At 51.2% G+C, this 15,168-nt stretch overlaps 1 protein-coding gene across 2 annotated transcripts; it reads left to right on the top strand.

Moving 5' to 3' along the window:
- Window positions 1–207: 207 nt before the first annotated feature.
- On the top strand, window positions 208–5,665 carry SLC35C2 (solute carrier family 35 member C2). Of its 2 annotated transcripts, none has more exons than XM_032705177.1 (9): window positions 208–346; window positions 428–578; window positions 2,251–2,314; window positions 2,528–2,600; window positions 2,761–2,929; window positions 3,221–3,304; window positions 3,636–3,700; window positions 4,502–4,631; window positions 4,774–5,665. In XM_032705177.1, exons 1-9 carry the CDS (start codon window positions 230–232, stop codon window positions 4,890–4,892), a joined length of 972 nt encoding a protein of 323 aa, XP_032561068.1. In that variant the 5' UTR covers window positions 208–229; the 3' UTR covers window positions 4,893–5,665. The 2 variants fall into 2 exon arrangements, with proteins under 2 accessions (XP_032561068.1, XP_032561067.1); XM_032705176.1 differs by having other exon boundaries at window positions 3,636–3,811.
- The last annotated feature ends 9,503 nt before the right edge of the window (window positions 5,666–15,168 follow it).

Here is a 15,168-nt window from a genome sequence, read left to right as displayed (position 1 = left end):
CCGCGGCGCGCCCGCCCCGCTCGGGCCCGGCTCGTCCGCCCGCCCCGCCCGGCAACGTCAGCGGCGGCCCCGCTTCCCCCGCCGGCACGGCCCGCTCGGCATCGCCGTCCCCTGCCCTGCCCTGCGCTGCCCCGCCGCCGCGGACCCCTCACCGGCATCCCCCATCCTCCCCATCCCCGCTCCTTCCTCCTCCTCCTCCTGCCCGTCCCTCCCGGGCTGTGCCGGGCGCATGGCGGCGGGGGCGGGCGGCGGGGCCCTGGGGCGGGCGGCGCTGGCGGCGCCGCTGGTGCTGCTCTACTACGGCTTCTCCATCGGCATCACCTTCTACAACAAGTGGCTGATGAAGGTGCCGTGGGGGTGGCGGGGCGGGCGGCGCGGGGCGGCGGCGGCGGGAGGGCGGCGGTGACAGCGGCTGTCGGTCCCGCAGAGCTTCCCGTTCCCGCTGCTCGTCACTCTGCTGCACCTGCTGCTCATCTTCGCTCTGGCGGCGCTCGCCCGAGCCCTGGCGCGGTGCCGCTCCGGCCGCCCGCGGGCAGCGCTGTCCTGGGCCGACTGTCTGCGCCGGGCGGCCCCCGCAGGTACGGATGGAGGGGAGGGGAAGGGGGCCGGGGGCGATGAGTTTTGGGCACACCACAATATTAAAAAAAAAAAAAAAGTCGTTAAGCTGTTGAAGAGCATCCAGAGGAGGGCCACGAGGATGGTGAAAGGTCTGGGATTAAGGCTTATGAGGAGCAGCTGAGGACACTTGGCTTGTTCAGCCTGGAGAAGGGGAGATTGAGGGGAGACCTCATTGTGGTCTTCAGCATCCTCATGAAGGGAAGCAGAGGGGCAAGTACCAATCTCTTCACTCTCATGACCACTGACAGGACTTGAGGAAACTATATGGAGCTGAGTCAGGGGAGGTTTAGGTTGGATATCAGCAAAAGGCTTTTCATCCAGAGGGTGGTTGGGTACTACAACAGGATAACAAGGGAAGTGGTCACAGCCCCAAGCCTGTCTGAGTTCAAGAAGCGTTTGGACAACGCTCTCAGGTACATGGTGTGACTCTTGTGGTGTCCTGCGCAGGGCCAGGAGTTGGACTCTGATCCTGATAGATCCCTTCCAACTCAGCATATTCCAAGCGGCTGCTCAGGGTTTCCCGCTGCACTCTGACCACTTCTGGAGCCGTCTGTTGTCCTGGGATGGTCAGGGCCAGTCCCCTGGGACAGGGTGAGCCGGGGGGTGCAGCTGCCTCTCCAGACCTGCGTTTCCCTACCAGGTGCAGGGCAGGTGTAGGTGCTACCTGGAGCTTTAGCTCGAGGTGTGCTACCTTCATTGCTCATTATGAAGAAGTGTGAGTACAGGGAGAGGCCACACAAAATGCGTCTTTGTGAAGGAGCCACTGGCACATGAGAGCAAATAATGAGAATCTTCTACAATGCCTCAGCAAGTTGTTTCTGCAAGTAACATTTTCTCTTTAACATTGGTATCAAGCCATGCATTTATGTTATTTCAGCAGCTTTCTCAGGTTGGAGCCTGATAGAGAAGTTCATCATACGTGGCACACAGAACTGTAGCTGAGACCAAGGAGTGAAGCTCCTACTCGGAGCACAGAACTGTAACTACTTCTGCAGTTCTTTGGCTGTATGTTAGGTTGGCTCCCACAGAACAGCATCTGGTCTAAGATCTCTGGCAAGGTTTGCAATGCCTTACGTAAAGTGCCCCGTGGTTTCTTAAAAAGTACTTTCTCCAAGTCTGCAGCAGTATTACCTTTCAGCATAGCCTGCCCCTGGATCAGCAAAACTGTTTCTGTGGTAGGAAACTTATGTACAAGGGATTATAGACTGTAACAAATACTGCACCCAGGGTTAAGAGTGCGTGCTAGGGGTTGTTGCTTCTTCAGGCTTCTTGCAGTGGCCCTCAGACTTACCAGTTACCATGTTCTGATACATTCAAAAAAGACTTTATGCAAATCTGTGATGGCTTTCAGTCACAGGGAGGGCAAGAGTTATTTCTGGCTTTTTAACAGTGCTTGTACAATGAGTGCAGTGCTGAGCCCAATGTAAATCACAGGGAGCAAAACAGAAACATAAAGAGCTGAGAATATCTGAGCTATGTTGATACTGAAGAGTTAACATGAGGAAAACTTTTTTTTTTCCCCCTGGTTCTGCTCTGCTCTCTGTGTTTTTGGTCAAGTAGCAGGGTTTTGTGGTGGGTTTTTTTAGGTATTGGATGACACTTAACATCAGAATTTTTTTATTGATTCTTTAGCTCTGTCAACTTCCTTGGATATTGGGCTGAGTAACTGGAGCTTCCTGTATGTCACTGTATCCCTGTGAGTACAAACATCACCTTGCCTGGGTAGGGTTTGAAAAGTGCTTTGTCAGGCTCTGTTTCTTGAATAGGTGTTTGACTCGGTGGGGTCAGCACGCAGGGTCTGTGGTAGCTTGTTGGTAGCAATGTGGAAGTGGGTGATTGGTTTCTAATAGTATTTTTATGGGAAAGACTACACTGGAGGGGACTGACAGTGTTATTTTGGTTCTTACAGCTACACGATGACCAAATCCTCTGCTATTCTCTTCATCCTGCTTTTTTCACTGCTCTTCAAGCTGGAGGAAATGGTAAGGGTGCCACACAATGCTTTAGGGAGGGAGAAGGTCAGGCCCGGGGAAATAGGCAGTACATGCACAGGAAACATGTAAGTAGAGGGAGAATGCAGTTATGTGGATGAATCTGAAAAGCAAGAGGTTGTGTGTCTCTGTTGTGTTTGATCTCACGCAGAGGGTGACGTTGCTCCTGGTGGTTCTGCTCATTGCTGGGGGACTCTTCATGTTCACCTACAAGTCCACCCAGTTCAACGCACAGGGGTTCATCCTGGTGCTCTGTGCCTCTTTCCTTGGGGGCATTCGCTGGACTCTCACACAGATACTTATGCAGAAGGCTGAGCTGGGTACGTGGGGTGTTAGGAAAGGGGGTGGTGGTGCTGGTAATGGGGAGGGGAATAAGGAGGTGGTAGCCCTCGCTGCAGAAACAAAACATCTCCTGTAAGGAAAGGTGTTTGAAACCTGGGACAGGGGTTATCTGTTGATGGGTGATGAAGGTGGCTTGGTATCTGCAGCAGCACAGGTGTGGGCATCACAAACAAGGTGTGTGTCTAGGAATGGTGCTAATAAAGGCTCTGGGAGCTATTTTATTCCCTGGCTTATTGCTACCTGGTCTGTTATTGATTCTCCTCTTTCAGGGCTCCAGAATCCCATTGATATCATGTTTCACCTGCAGCCGCTCATGTTCCTGGGGCTCTTCCCACTCTTTGCGGTGTTTGAGGGTGCGTGAGTTAATTAGAGAAAGCAGGGATAGCTTTACAGAGTGGTTGGGGAGACTGCTTAGCAGTTTGGTGTTTGAGATGATTCATTTAGATAAGTCAACAACTGTGAACTTTACAAAGCAGTTAGAGATCTGGAATTACCTTATGCTGGCAAATCATTAAAGAGTGTGTAGGAATAGTAGCCTGCCACACTTGTGGAAATAAGGGCTGTGAAGAACTGGCTCCACATCCTCCTGACACTGGAATGTGAGCAGCCCACCCCCATCCATCTTGTTGAAAGGAATCCTGGGAGTTGGGGAAGGTATTCTGCTACTCACTGTCTTGTTCCTAGGCCTGCCTTTGTCCATATCAGAGAAGCTCTTCCGTTTCCATGAAGCAGGAATGCTGTTCTCTCTGGTAGGGAAGCTGTTCTTGGGTGGAATTCTTGCCTTTGGTCTAGGCTTTTCTGAGTTCCTCTTGGTTTCCAGAACATCTAGCCTCACCCTTTCCATTGCTGGCATTTTTAAGGTAAGGCATGGTTCCTGTGCTAACACTAGAAGGCAAGTACTGAGTCATCCCTATTGGGCCTTACATGATGGGAACTTCCCTTAGATCCTTAGAAATGATTGTTATTTTTGTCCTCCTTGCACAGGAGCTTGATGCTTTGCCTTTCAGTCTCTGAAGTGAAGTCCCTGACAGCAAAGGGCCAGAGACTAGTGGCTGTTCTATAAAAAATACCATTAGTGACCAAAGTCTGTTGTGATGTGGGATAGACTAAAACACGTGGGCCTCATGAGCAGTGGATGGTGCGGAAGGGAGGAGGGGTGAGAAGGGCAAGCTCTTGCATCAGACCTGTATGTGAACAAACCATTGGTTTGAGCTATCTCTGTAATCTAGTTTGGCACATCCTCCCCTCCTGCTAGGAGTCCAGCACACATACTTTTGAGCTGAACTCTGACCTGTGAAATCTCTCTGGTCCAGAAGTTGGTAGATTCCTCTGTAACCAAGCTATGCAGTCAGATGACTTAAAATCCCACATCCCAGTTTGACAGGTTGTTTGTTCCTAAAAACTGTTTTTAGAACTCCGTGCGCATGAAAGAACGTGCTGATGGAAATTTAGCAGCCTGGCATCTTGATCTGGGCTGCAGCTGTAAAACATCTCGTGCATATCTCCTCAGGTCCTGCCCTACCACTTGTCATGTTTTTTTGTTTCCACAGGAAATCTGCATTTTATTCCTCGCCACACATTTGCTGGGAGACCGCCTCAGTCTCTTGAATTGGCTGGGCTTTGCTGTCTGCCTGTCAGGAATCTCCCTTCATGTCGTTCTCAAAGCCGTGAATTCCAAAGGTCATTGTTTTAAATCACTTTGTGTTTCTTCATGGGCTTTCTCATAGCTTCACTTGGAGCTGTGTCTGGTTCCAGCTCCTTTGCCAGCGCCAGGTTTGGTGTGTGCTCCAAGTTTGTCACTAAACAGGCTGTCTGCACACAGGTGACAAAACACTGGAGCCACACAAAGAGGCCAGCTCTGACCCTGACCTGGAGCTGCTGCTGCACCACACTGAACATGGGGAGAAGGAGGAAGAGGATGTTGAAACCCCACAACAATGACTGAACATGAAGCACAAAGTCTCTTGCTCTGTTCTTACCAAACCTGCCTGATATCTATCTAGGAGGAAAGTCCAAAAGTCTCTGTGACCACCCAAAGGAGAGCCAGGGCCTGGTGAGAGAATTCTGCTGCTGTGCTACAGTGTGGATCTGTAAATGCTGCACAAGAAACAGGCAAAATTCCTTTCACGGGAACTTTGAAGACAAGCCCTGGTTCAGTGGATGTGAAACAGCCCATGAGACACAGAAATGCTCCAGCAAGTCTGGTAGGGGATCCTGAAGGCTGAATACTGAGAGTGTAGACCATGGGCTGTAGAATGAGTGTGGACATACCTGGACTGCAGGCTGAGTGTTTCAGGGATGATTTTACTGTTTTAGGCTTTGGCTTCAAAAGAGAAGGTAGATATACCTTCCCTCCCCCCTTTTTTTTTTTAAATGTTTCTACAAAGTAGGAACTTCCATCCTGGTGGGAGCAGATAACTGTATAAATCCTTAGAGTTGTCCCAGTGAGAAGGACCCTTTGTGCCTGGTGACCTCCATGTCCTGTGTGCATAGTAAAGAGAGAATTAAATGCTGGTATTTGGGACCAATTGAACCTGCCAAGTGATGTTGGTTGGAGGCAGGATAGGGATGCAGGAGTACCTGTGGTGCTACAGGCCAAGGGGAGAGAGAGCTGTGTCACAGGAGGCCTAACTTGAGCAATAAGCTTATCAGAAAGTATGTGGGGTTTTGAGAGGGGGATTTTTTGTTTTTTAAATAAACTGTTTTTCTGATTCCCTTTTGTCTGTGCACTGTGTACCTATGCTTCATGAAGCAGAGGTCATTTGTCTTCTGAACTCCTTTCCTTTTAGAGCTTCACTGACCTTGCTGCTGCATGCCAAATTGTTTCTGGGGCCTGGCACACAAAACACTCACCCATGAACAGGATCATTGATCTCTAGAACTAAAACTTCCTGCAACCTCTCATATTTATGCCAGCCAAGAGAGCATACTGACTTGTCTGCCTTCATGCATCCTGGGAAGACTTTAAATATTGTGGCTTATGTAAGAATCTTCCTTCTTTGCCACGCTGGATTGGATCAGTCAGTGCTGCAGCCTTGTCCAGGAAAGAGGGGTAGTGCAGGATTTGAGATGGCTCTTTTTCCTTTCTGCTAAACCTCAAGTGACGTTGGGCAGGTGGCTGGTTTTTTGCATGGCGGAATTTTTGCCTCTTTGAAAGTTTTGTTCAGTGCTGCCTTTTGTAGTTTTTGGAGTGGAAATAACTTGAGAGAGCTCCCCCAAGGGGATAACAGTGTGATCTTTCTCCTGACAGGAGCTGGGTATTAAAGGGAACTCCTCGTATTCTGTTTGAGACCTGAACCATTTTGACTAGGCTGTCCCTCTGTAATCTTGCTTCATAGTCTTCAGATATGAACTCTTGATGACTTTAATCAAGAGCATGTCCTTCAAAAAAAAAAAATGGTTCTGAAGAAGAAAACTTTTGTTATTAGTGATCATCTTTGATGATGTTCTGGTAACTGACTCCAAAGCAGACAGCAGGTGGTGCAGCTTCCTCATGTAAAGCTACTGAACCAGCACTTCCATGCCAGGCTGGCACACCAAGGTATTCTGTGCATCAAGTGGAATGCCTGGAGCTGAGAATGACTTGGTGTGTCTCTAGCTGGATTTTCCAGTAGCTGGGACTTGTGATGCTTCCAGCAGGATTCACCCTGTTTATCCCACCAATAGGTGTGAGCCCCAAACATGAAATACTCTGTACTAGGTGTGGGGCAGTGGTGCTTTCTGCACGTGATCTGTGTTCAGCCATATCACAGCTGCTTTTTGCAGTTCCCCTTCTACTCTCCTAGAACTGAACCCCAGGCATCCTTCTACTGTATAACTTTCAGGCTGGGATTTCAGGTCCCTATAAATGCCACGGTAAAGGCAACTTTGTTCCCAAGCCAGAGTTTGCACCAGGTACGGTGCTCGAAGATGAAATCTGATTGTGCTTGTGAAGTGTAGAGCCCTGTAGTCTCTTTGCTTCCACTCTCGTTTCCTTTTTAAGACAGAGGTGATGCCCTAGAACTGCAGCTCTGTCCTGGAGCTCTTGGAGCAAATCTTGATTGCCTGCAGCTAGATGCACCTGACCTTGCAGGCTCATCTAGTGCAAGCAGCAGGTTTAGTGAAGGAAATCAGTGAGCAACATAAAAAGGCTGTGGCAGGGGTCCACGTGGGAACTGGCAGGAAGGGGTAAAAGCTTTGAGATTCTTTGGGAAAACGGCAGTGTTCCTCTCTAGGCAACTCCAGTGGGGCATGGTGTGGGGCTCCTTTCTGTCCCTGTGTTGCCTGGCTCCTCTCCCAGAACCCTCATGGGTTGACGTGATGGGTCCTGTGTGAGAGGTCACTACCTTCCTGCTGGGATCAGTTCTTGGAAAAGGTAAGGGTCATGCAGACCGTTTTCTGGCAAGACCTGAGTCAGGAGCTGCTCTAGGGGGTGGGAGAAGTCATCTTCTGTACAGACAGTCATTGTGTGCCACAGTTTTTGGTTCTGCCCCCCCTTTCATCAAAGGAGATGTGTGAAGGCTGAATGTTCTGGGCTGTTCTGGAGCACTACAGTGCTGGGGAGGGCACACACGTGTTTGTGCTGCCCAGACCTTCCCTGTCTGTGCCAGCCCACACACTGACACACAGCCATACCCGGGGAGTGCGGGGCTGCCACTGAATATTGATGGTGTTTGAACTCATTAAGCAGCGGAAGCAAAGCTGAACGAGTCTCAGAGGTGCTGCTCTCCTTCCGCAAACTCTGTTCCTGCCTGTAAGACCAGGTGTTTACATGTGTGATGATTCTGCCTCTGTACCCATTCTCCTGGGAGGCCTCGTTATTTGAAGAACAGATGCTTGGCTTCCTGCTAAAATTTCAATACCATAAACATCCTGAGGGCAAGGAGAAAGTGTCCCTGCAGACCCCTCTGCACTCCTCTGGTTCTCTGCCCAGCAAACAAGGTATGTAACATCAGCAAGTTACTGTGGGGAAGCCAGGCTATTTCCCAAACACACAGGAGTAGCCAGGCAGAGCAGCAACACAGGGCCTGGTGCCCAGCAGTAGGGCTGCCTCAAGATGTGCTTCATTTCTTGTGTCAGCTGAACATCTCAGTAGTTTGTATTATGAGGTTCGTGGTTGGTGCCTTGTGAGGTGGGGAAGGGGGAGCTCGGGTGCAGATGGATAGAAGGCTGGTTATACCACCAGCCTGGGGCTGTAAAGGGGCTCACATTCATCTTCAGTGTTTGCAGTGGCAAATAACTGCCCCTGACTCTATACCCCTGCATCTGCACTGAGGCTCTTCTTTTTTTCATCATTGTGGTATACAGATTTTTGTGTTCACAGCCTTACATCTCTGCAGGTTTTTTTGGGGAATTGCACCTACCATTTTCTTCTCCCCATCACTGTGACACTACCATCAGCCACCTTCCACACTGCCACATGACCCCTAGAAAGGCAAGGAAAGGAGAGGGGTTTGAGCAGAGAAGAGGGGAAAAGGCAGCTGGCCAAGAAAGGTGGAGAAACAGCAGAAAACAAGAAAAGTGAATGGCTGGAGATCTCCATCACAGAATGACTGAGGTTGGAAGGGACCTCTGAAGTCATCTTGTCCAAGCCCCTGCTCAAGCAGGGCCACCCAGAGCTGCTGCCCAGGAATGTGTCCAGGTGGCTTTGAATTTCTCCAAGGATGGAGACTGCACAACCTTCTGGGCACCCTGCGCCAGGGCTCAGTCACCCTCATGGGGAAAAGGTGGTTCCTGGTGTTCAGATGGAACCTCCTGCATTTGAATTTGTGCCTGTTGCCCCTGGTCCTGTCCCTGGGCACCACTGAGAAGAGCCTGGCTCTGTCCTCTTTCCACTCTCCTGTCAGGTATTTATATACATTGACAAGTCTTCTCTTCTTCAGGCTGAACAGTCCCAGCTCTGTCAGCCTTTCCCTGTGTGTGAGGTGCTCCCAGGTCCTTCATAATCTTCGTGGCCCTTTGCTGGTCTCTCTCCAGCATGTCCATGTCTCTTGTAGTGGTGATCCCAGCTCTGGGCACAGCACTCCAGCTGTGCCCTCACCAGTGCTGAATACAGGAAAGGATCACCTCCCTTGACCTGCTGGCAATTCTTTACCTCATGCACCCCAGGAAATCACGCCTTTTTTTGTGGCAAGGGGATGTCGTTTGCTCATTTGAAGATGCAGGTATGCAGCTAGAGGGCAAGAACCTGCCCAGTCTAACACTGCAAGAGGGTTTGCTGGAGCAGAGAGCTGTCCTACAAGACCCACACTAGCATAAGTAGCGCTTGCATCTCATTTTGTCCTCTCCAGCCTTGCAGAGCTGGGTAATTGCTTTATCTATCAGAGCTCTTTGCATTAACAGGCGGTAATTGGCACCTGTGTTAAAGAGCCTGGTTTCAATTACTGCTGAATGCAGCTCAAACTCCAGAGCTGGGAGATTACATGGGGGAGGAGCCGTAGTGCTCACGTTTACTCTCTGTCTTTCCACCAGGTGCTCCTCTTTCCCCAGGGATGAAGCAATTTTTTTTTTTTTTTTTTTTGCATTTCTTGCTTGTGCCTTGGATCTGCAAAGCAACCAGCAAGGGCTGCCCGGAAAGAGTGGGGCTGTGGCTCTCGGGAGCTCAGCGCAGGCGTGGCTGGCACACTGCTCCTTTCCCTTCTTCCCCAGTTGGGTGTTTCTTATAGAAGCCTCTCCGGCAAATCCAAACTGAACGGTGGAGTAGCAAGGTGTGGGAGGGAATTGGTCTTTGTAGATGGTGGTGTTCCCCCACCCGCAATCCTGGGAGTTTTCCCGGTCTCTCCCCTCGGCTGTAAGTATCTCTCTTTGGCTTCCACTGCATCAGCTCTTCCCCTCTGTGCTGGGCCCAGCCCCCTCCTGCTGCCATTCATCATTTCTGATCCAGTAAATTACAGCACCGTAAAAGTGCACAGGGAATTGTCTTCTGTGCTTTAGAGTCAGAGCCCTTAAATTTCCATTTGTTTAGTGGGTGATGAATAGACAGTTGTGGTTGGTGCTGGAACCATGCAGAGTGGTGGGAGAGCTCTGGCTAGAGGGTGACTAGTGCTCCCTCCTGCAAGCTCAGCACCAGGGGCCTCATCGGTTTGTGAGGAAACAGCTGTCTGGGGCTCCCCTTTCCAACACAACTCACTGATTCAGGTCATAAGAGCCATCAAAGGTGGGATTTGGAGAGGCTAAGTCAGAATGTTAAGTCTCTCTGATCTGTAGGTGATTCTGTGCCAGTCAGTCCCTCTCCAGCCAATGCACTCTGCTGCATCTGTGCTGCTCCTGCCCTTCTTCTCCCCAGTGAGCTGGAGGCTTGCACATGCACCACAATGCCTAAACTGTGGAGATGGGGGTGTCTGGGGGGTATGGCCACCCCTGCATGGTTTGCTTCCTTCTTTCTGTAGGTGTCTGTGTTCTTGCAAATGTAGTTTTAAGTCAGTCTTGCAGCACTTTGGACCTGTCTAATGGTTTTGACAGTGGATGTAAACGTAGCTGCATGACTCGTGCCACAGTTGAATCTAAGCCCTGCCTTGAGCAGTAATAAATTCCTGGTCTAAGCTGCTCTGCCTGCACTGCCGATGCATGACAGTTTTTCCCCTCTTCCCTGTCTATACAGACTGCAGGCCACTGGGAAGAGCCTGGGAGAGGCCTCCAGCTCTGTTCTGCTGCTCTGGGGTACAGCACAGGAGTCATTCCACTGCCCTGTACATCCACCACTTGCCTGAGTGGCAGGAGAAGGCACAGAAGGAGTTAAACAGTGCTGGAAAAATTGGCGTTTAATCCATTGCTGTCCCTTCTAGCAAACCTAGATGGGAAAATGCCTCCCTGTTGGAAATAGCGCCTCTCAAAAATGGAAATGCAGGATGGCTGGGGATTGGGGTGCCTATCGCTGGAAATAGTTTTCTTATCGTCTCTCTGAGCTGAATTGGTGGGACAGCCTCTGAAAATTGAATTGCCTTCTCTGTTTTGGTCTCTGCCATTGCATCCCTCCTGTGCTCTAGCTTTGCACCCACCTTCCCAGGCTCTGGCCTCCCTTGTCCCCATCCTCAGCAGAGCAGACCCCTCTGAGAGGGTCCGTGTCTGTGGAGAGGGACTGTCCCAGCTGGACGGTGGACAAAGATTCATCCTTTGGACTCTCAAGCCCAGAAGGATTTGGTCCCTTTTCCCAAGCCTTTCCTCTGACCTTGCAAGGACAGTGGTGGCCTGGCAGAGCCTGGTTTAGGACAAGCATGAGTGAAGGTGTGAAATGATCAGAAGAGATTGGCACTACTGGAAACGAACATTGGCGATGAGGAGCTGGGACCAGGGGAGGTGGGAGGCAGAGGAGGAGATGAGTGGAGCTAGAACAGATCAAGGAGAGACCTTGAATACGTCAGAGCAGGAACGAGAGTGATTGTGAGGTGATGGGCAGCCTGAACCCTGGGCCTTTACTGTGCCAGGTGGAGGCATCTCTCCCAGCAGCACTCAGGCTCTGTCCTGGGATGGCCAAGGTGGCTCTTTTGGTTTGTCCTCACAGTCTCTGTTTGTGGATTGAAACATGGCACACCACAAGCACCAGCCAGTCTGTACCCAGCTGTGTCCCCACAGAACCTGGGGGACTCAGTGCTCCCCAGGCCCAGAGCAGGAGAGGCTGAAGGCAGATCAAACATTTTCTCAAGGTGCAAACTGCAGGGCACAGCCCAGGTGTGGGTGTGCCAGTGATGGGTGTCCAGGCACAGTGCAGGGACTTCTTTAAATGTCTTTTTTCCAACATTCAGCTGGGGATAATTCTCTTTTACTGAGCTGTATTTTACCATAGGTTGCCAGTGCCTGATTTAATCCTTGTCTCTGTCACAGTATTTTTTTTGGAGGAATTTCCCACCTCTTGTTAAAGTGTGAGACATAAGCACAAGAGGTGCTGAGTGTCCACCTGCTGATGGCTTTTCAGTGCACCAACCTGCAGTCACAGTGCTGCTCCTACACACAGTTGCTGCTCTTGGTTCTTCACCTGCCAAAACACATTGAGTTTGAAAGTAAAAATTATTTAGGACTAATTGGAGAGTTTTTGCTGCTCTTACAGAGCTACCACCCTTGGTTAATGGAATCTGAAGCAGAACTCACTTTCAGAATAGCCCCTCTGCAGTGAGCTGGAACACATCAAGTAATTGCTGGCTGTCAGGGCAAAACATTAGCCAAGGGCCTGGTTCCTCTTGGAAGAGCAGGTTGTGCTCAGGCTGCAGGGGCTTGCTGTCTGCCCCGAGAAAGAGAAGTCCTCTCTTCTTACTAGGGTGCTATTCTTGCCCTCTGATGAAGGACTGACATGAATTGCTGACAAATAATGGAAAAAATGTTTACCTTTAATCACAAGAGTGCTTCCTTACGTGCTGAGGGGCAGCTGTGGCCAGGTCTACCCACATCAGAGGGGTGGGGAGCCTTTATCTCTGCAGAAAGGAAGCTATGGCCAAAGGCTTTATGCTCTTTGAGGGCTCTGCTAAAGAGCTCATTCCTGGAGTTAGGATGCAGGTTTGCTCATTGATCCCCAAAGCATCCACACCTGCATGGGAGGACACAGGCTCAACCTGCAGTGGTGGCCTGGAAAGGAGGGACACGGATGGGGGCAGACCAATGGCAGTCACAGTGCAATCCTTTATGCAATTTTGGAAAGTTTTATTGTTGCCAGCCCTGCCTGCACTGGAATGGACTGTCCAGGGAAGTGGTGGAGTCACCATCCCTGGAAGTGTCCAAGAAATGACTCAGTGGGGCACTTAGTGCTGTGGTTTAGTTGATGTGGTGGTGTTTGGTCAAAGGACTCTATGATCTTGGAGGTTTTTTCCCAACCTTAATGATTCTATGACTCTACACTTCTGCACAGCTTCAGTCCTGCCCCATGGCCCTGTGCCTGGGGAATGGACCCACGGAGTTTTCCCAGGAGTATTTTGCAAGGGGGTTGTTTCTCCAGCTCTTGGTCCTGGTCCACCTGCACTTAGTGGAGGCCAGCACAGAGCTACCCCTGTGTCATCTGTCGATGCAAAGGGTCACCAGCTGTGCCTGGCCTGGATGTGCAGGGTGCCCTATGGGGCCATCACAGCCCCCTGGCTGTGGTCATGTGTTTTAACAGTTTGTCCAAAGCAACTTATTATTTCATTTTGGGTTAAAACTGATAAATCAAGGTGACTTTGGGGAAAGAAATAATTCCTTTTGCAGGATTTGCATAATCCTGGCTGGTGATATGATAATGGTGTTTGTTAAAGACAGAACACAATGAATTAATACTGTTAAGTTGCTGCTGCAAAATGCAAAGCAGGTAATTTACTGTGGGTGCAAAGAAGAGTGTGAGTACAACAGGCTTGGCAGTGGAAGCAGCAGGCCTGGAAGACTCGTTGCCACAGGTCCAGACCCTGGCACAGTCAGCAGCAGGTACACCCTACATTCTGCTTGGCCCTGGCTAAAGGTTGTGCTCAGCTTATCCAGGGAAGGATTGCCTGTTTCAGTCCCTTTTCCCACTGTCTCTGTGGGGCCAGGAGCTGCTTTGTCCCTTGGATCATTCCGGAGAGCCAGCCATGCAGGGCCACTCCCTGCTGGAAGAGGGACAGGGAAGCTGAGGGTGACGTGTGTCTGCTGGGTCTGAAGGGACCTCTGGGCACAGAGATGCCCTGGTAAGGAGATGGGCCCTGGCACTGGTATTCATGCCACCTTGGCCACCCCCAGGAGCCAGAAGATTCTGGAGACTGTTCAGCCCCAAAGAGTTTTTCTCCCACAGCGAAGATGAAGGTCCTGGGGTGGGTTCACCAGCCTGGAGACTGCTCTGCTCCAGCCTCAGCCCTCGGCTCCCACCTTGCTGAGGGAATGGTGCTGCAGGACGAGCAGGGAGGAAGGGCTGGTGTGAGGCAGAGGTGGAGGGAGGTGCTCAGGAGAGGTGCACGGGTTCCTCGCTCATTCCCTGGGCTGGTGCTGCACTTCCAAAGCCATCCTTCCTGCCAGACCCCACTGGAATCCTAATGCACTGTTTATCTCTGCAGCTCCACGGCTCTGTGAGAGGGAGATGCTGCGAGGGAGCCAGAGCAGGATTTCGAGCTAATTGGATTCTATGTCTCCGTGGCTTCCCGTGTAGGCAGGCGACTGGGATTAGTGCAGTGTTTCTGAGGGATGGAGGAGAGCAAGGATGACCTGCATAGGGACTTCCTCCTGCATAGCCCCTGCTGACAGCTTCTGGAAAGAACTGTTTCGGACAGGCTGTTGAGGTAGAAGGGCCCAAAGCAGCATGTCCCCACTCTGTCCATATCGATTCTGCTCTTCCTAAACCTTTAAACCAAGTACAGTCCCCTTCCCAGGGAAGGAAACAGCTCAAACACCTCCTGAACCTGAGCCAGGGGACTGGTCTCTCTTGCTGACTCCATGTGGGGGGAACCAGAAAGAGAAATCAAACAACTGGTGGCTCCTGCATGTAGCCAGCCAGCTGCCTTGCTTTGCTCCCCTTTCCCTCCCCAGGCCTGGCTGCTGGCTGGGAACAGTGCCCATTTGAACCTTCTCCCTTCCTCCCCGTTCCTCGCTTTGTCTTGGAGCCTGTCAGGGCAGGATTCACCTCATTAACAGAGATTTATTCCTGTATAAACATTTCATTCCTTTAATTGCCAGGCACTCGTGCTGCAGGCAGCGGTGGTGGCGGCTCCGCGTGTGCAGGGTGCTGGGACACCGTGCCAGGTGTGTGTGTGTGGGGGGGGGGGGGGTGCTGGCACACGTGGCACACGTGGCTGAGTGACACACCACGGTGCCCACATGTAGGAGCATGTGCAGGACCAGTCTCGGTACGTGTGTGTGGCCCCGAGCTCCGTGCTGGCAGATACCAGCAGGTCTGTGGGGTCGTAGAATCCCAGAATGGCTTGAGTTAGAAGGGACCTAAAAGCTCATCTTGTTCCAGCCCCCTGGCCATGGGCAGGGACACCTTCCACTAGACCAGATTCCTCCAAGCCCTGTCCAACCTGGCCTTGGACACTTCCAGGGATGGGGCAGCCACAGCTTCTCTGGACAGCCTGTGCCAGTTCCTTACTGCCCTCACAGGGAAGAATTTTTTACTGATATCCCATCTAATCCTGCCCTCTGTCAGTGTGAAGCCATTCTCCATCGTCCTGTCACTCCATGTCCTTGTCACAAGTCCTTCTCCAGCTCTCTTGGAGCCCCTTTAGGCACTGGAAGGGGCTCTAGGGCTGCCCTGGAGCCTCCTCCTGTCCAGACTGAACACCTCCAGCTCTCCCAACCTGTCTCCAGAGCAGAAGTG

Source organism: Chiroxiphia lanceolata, chromosome 17, assembly GCF_009829145.1.
Source record: "Chiroxiphia lanceolata isolate bChiLan1 chromosome 17, bChiLan1.pri, whole genome shotgun sequence".
NCBI lineage: Eukaryota > Metazoa > Chordata > Aves > Passeriformes > Pipridae > Chiroxiphia > Chiroxiphia lanceolata.
Note: the sequence above shows the minus strand (reverse complement) of the source record. Positions and strands in the feature narration are given on the sequence as shown.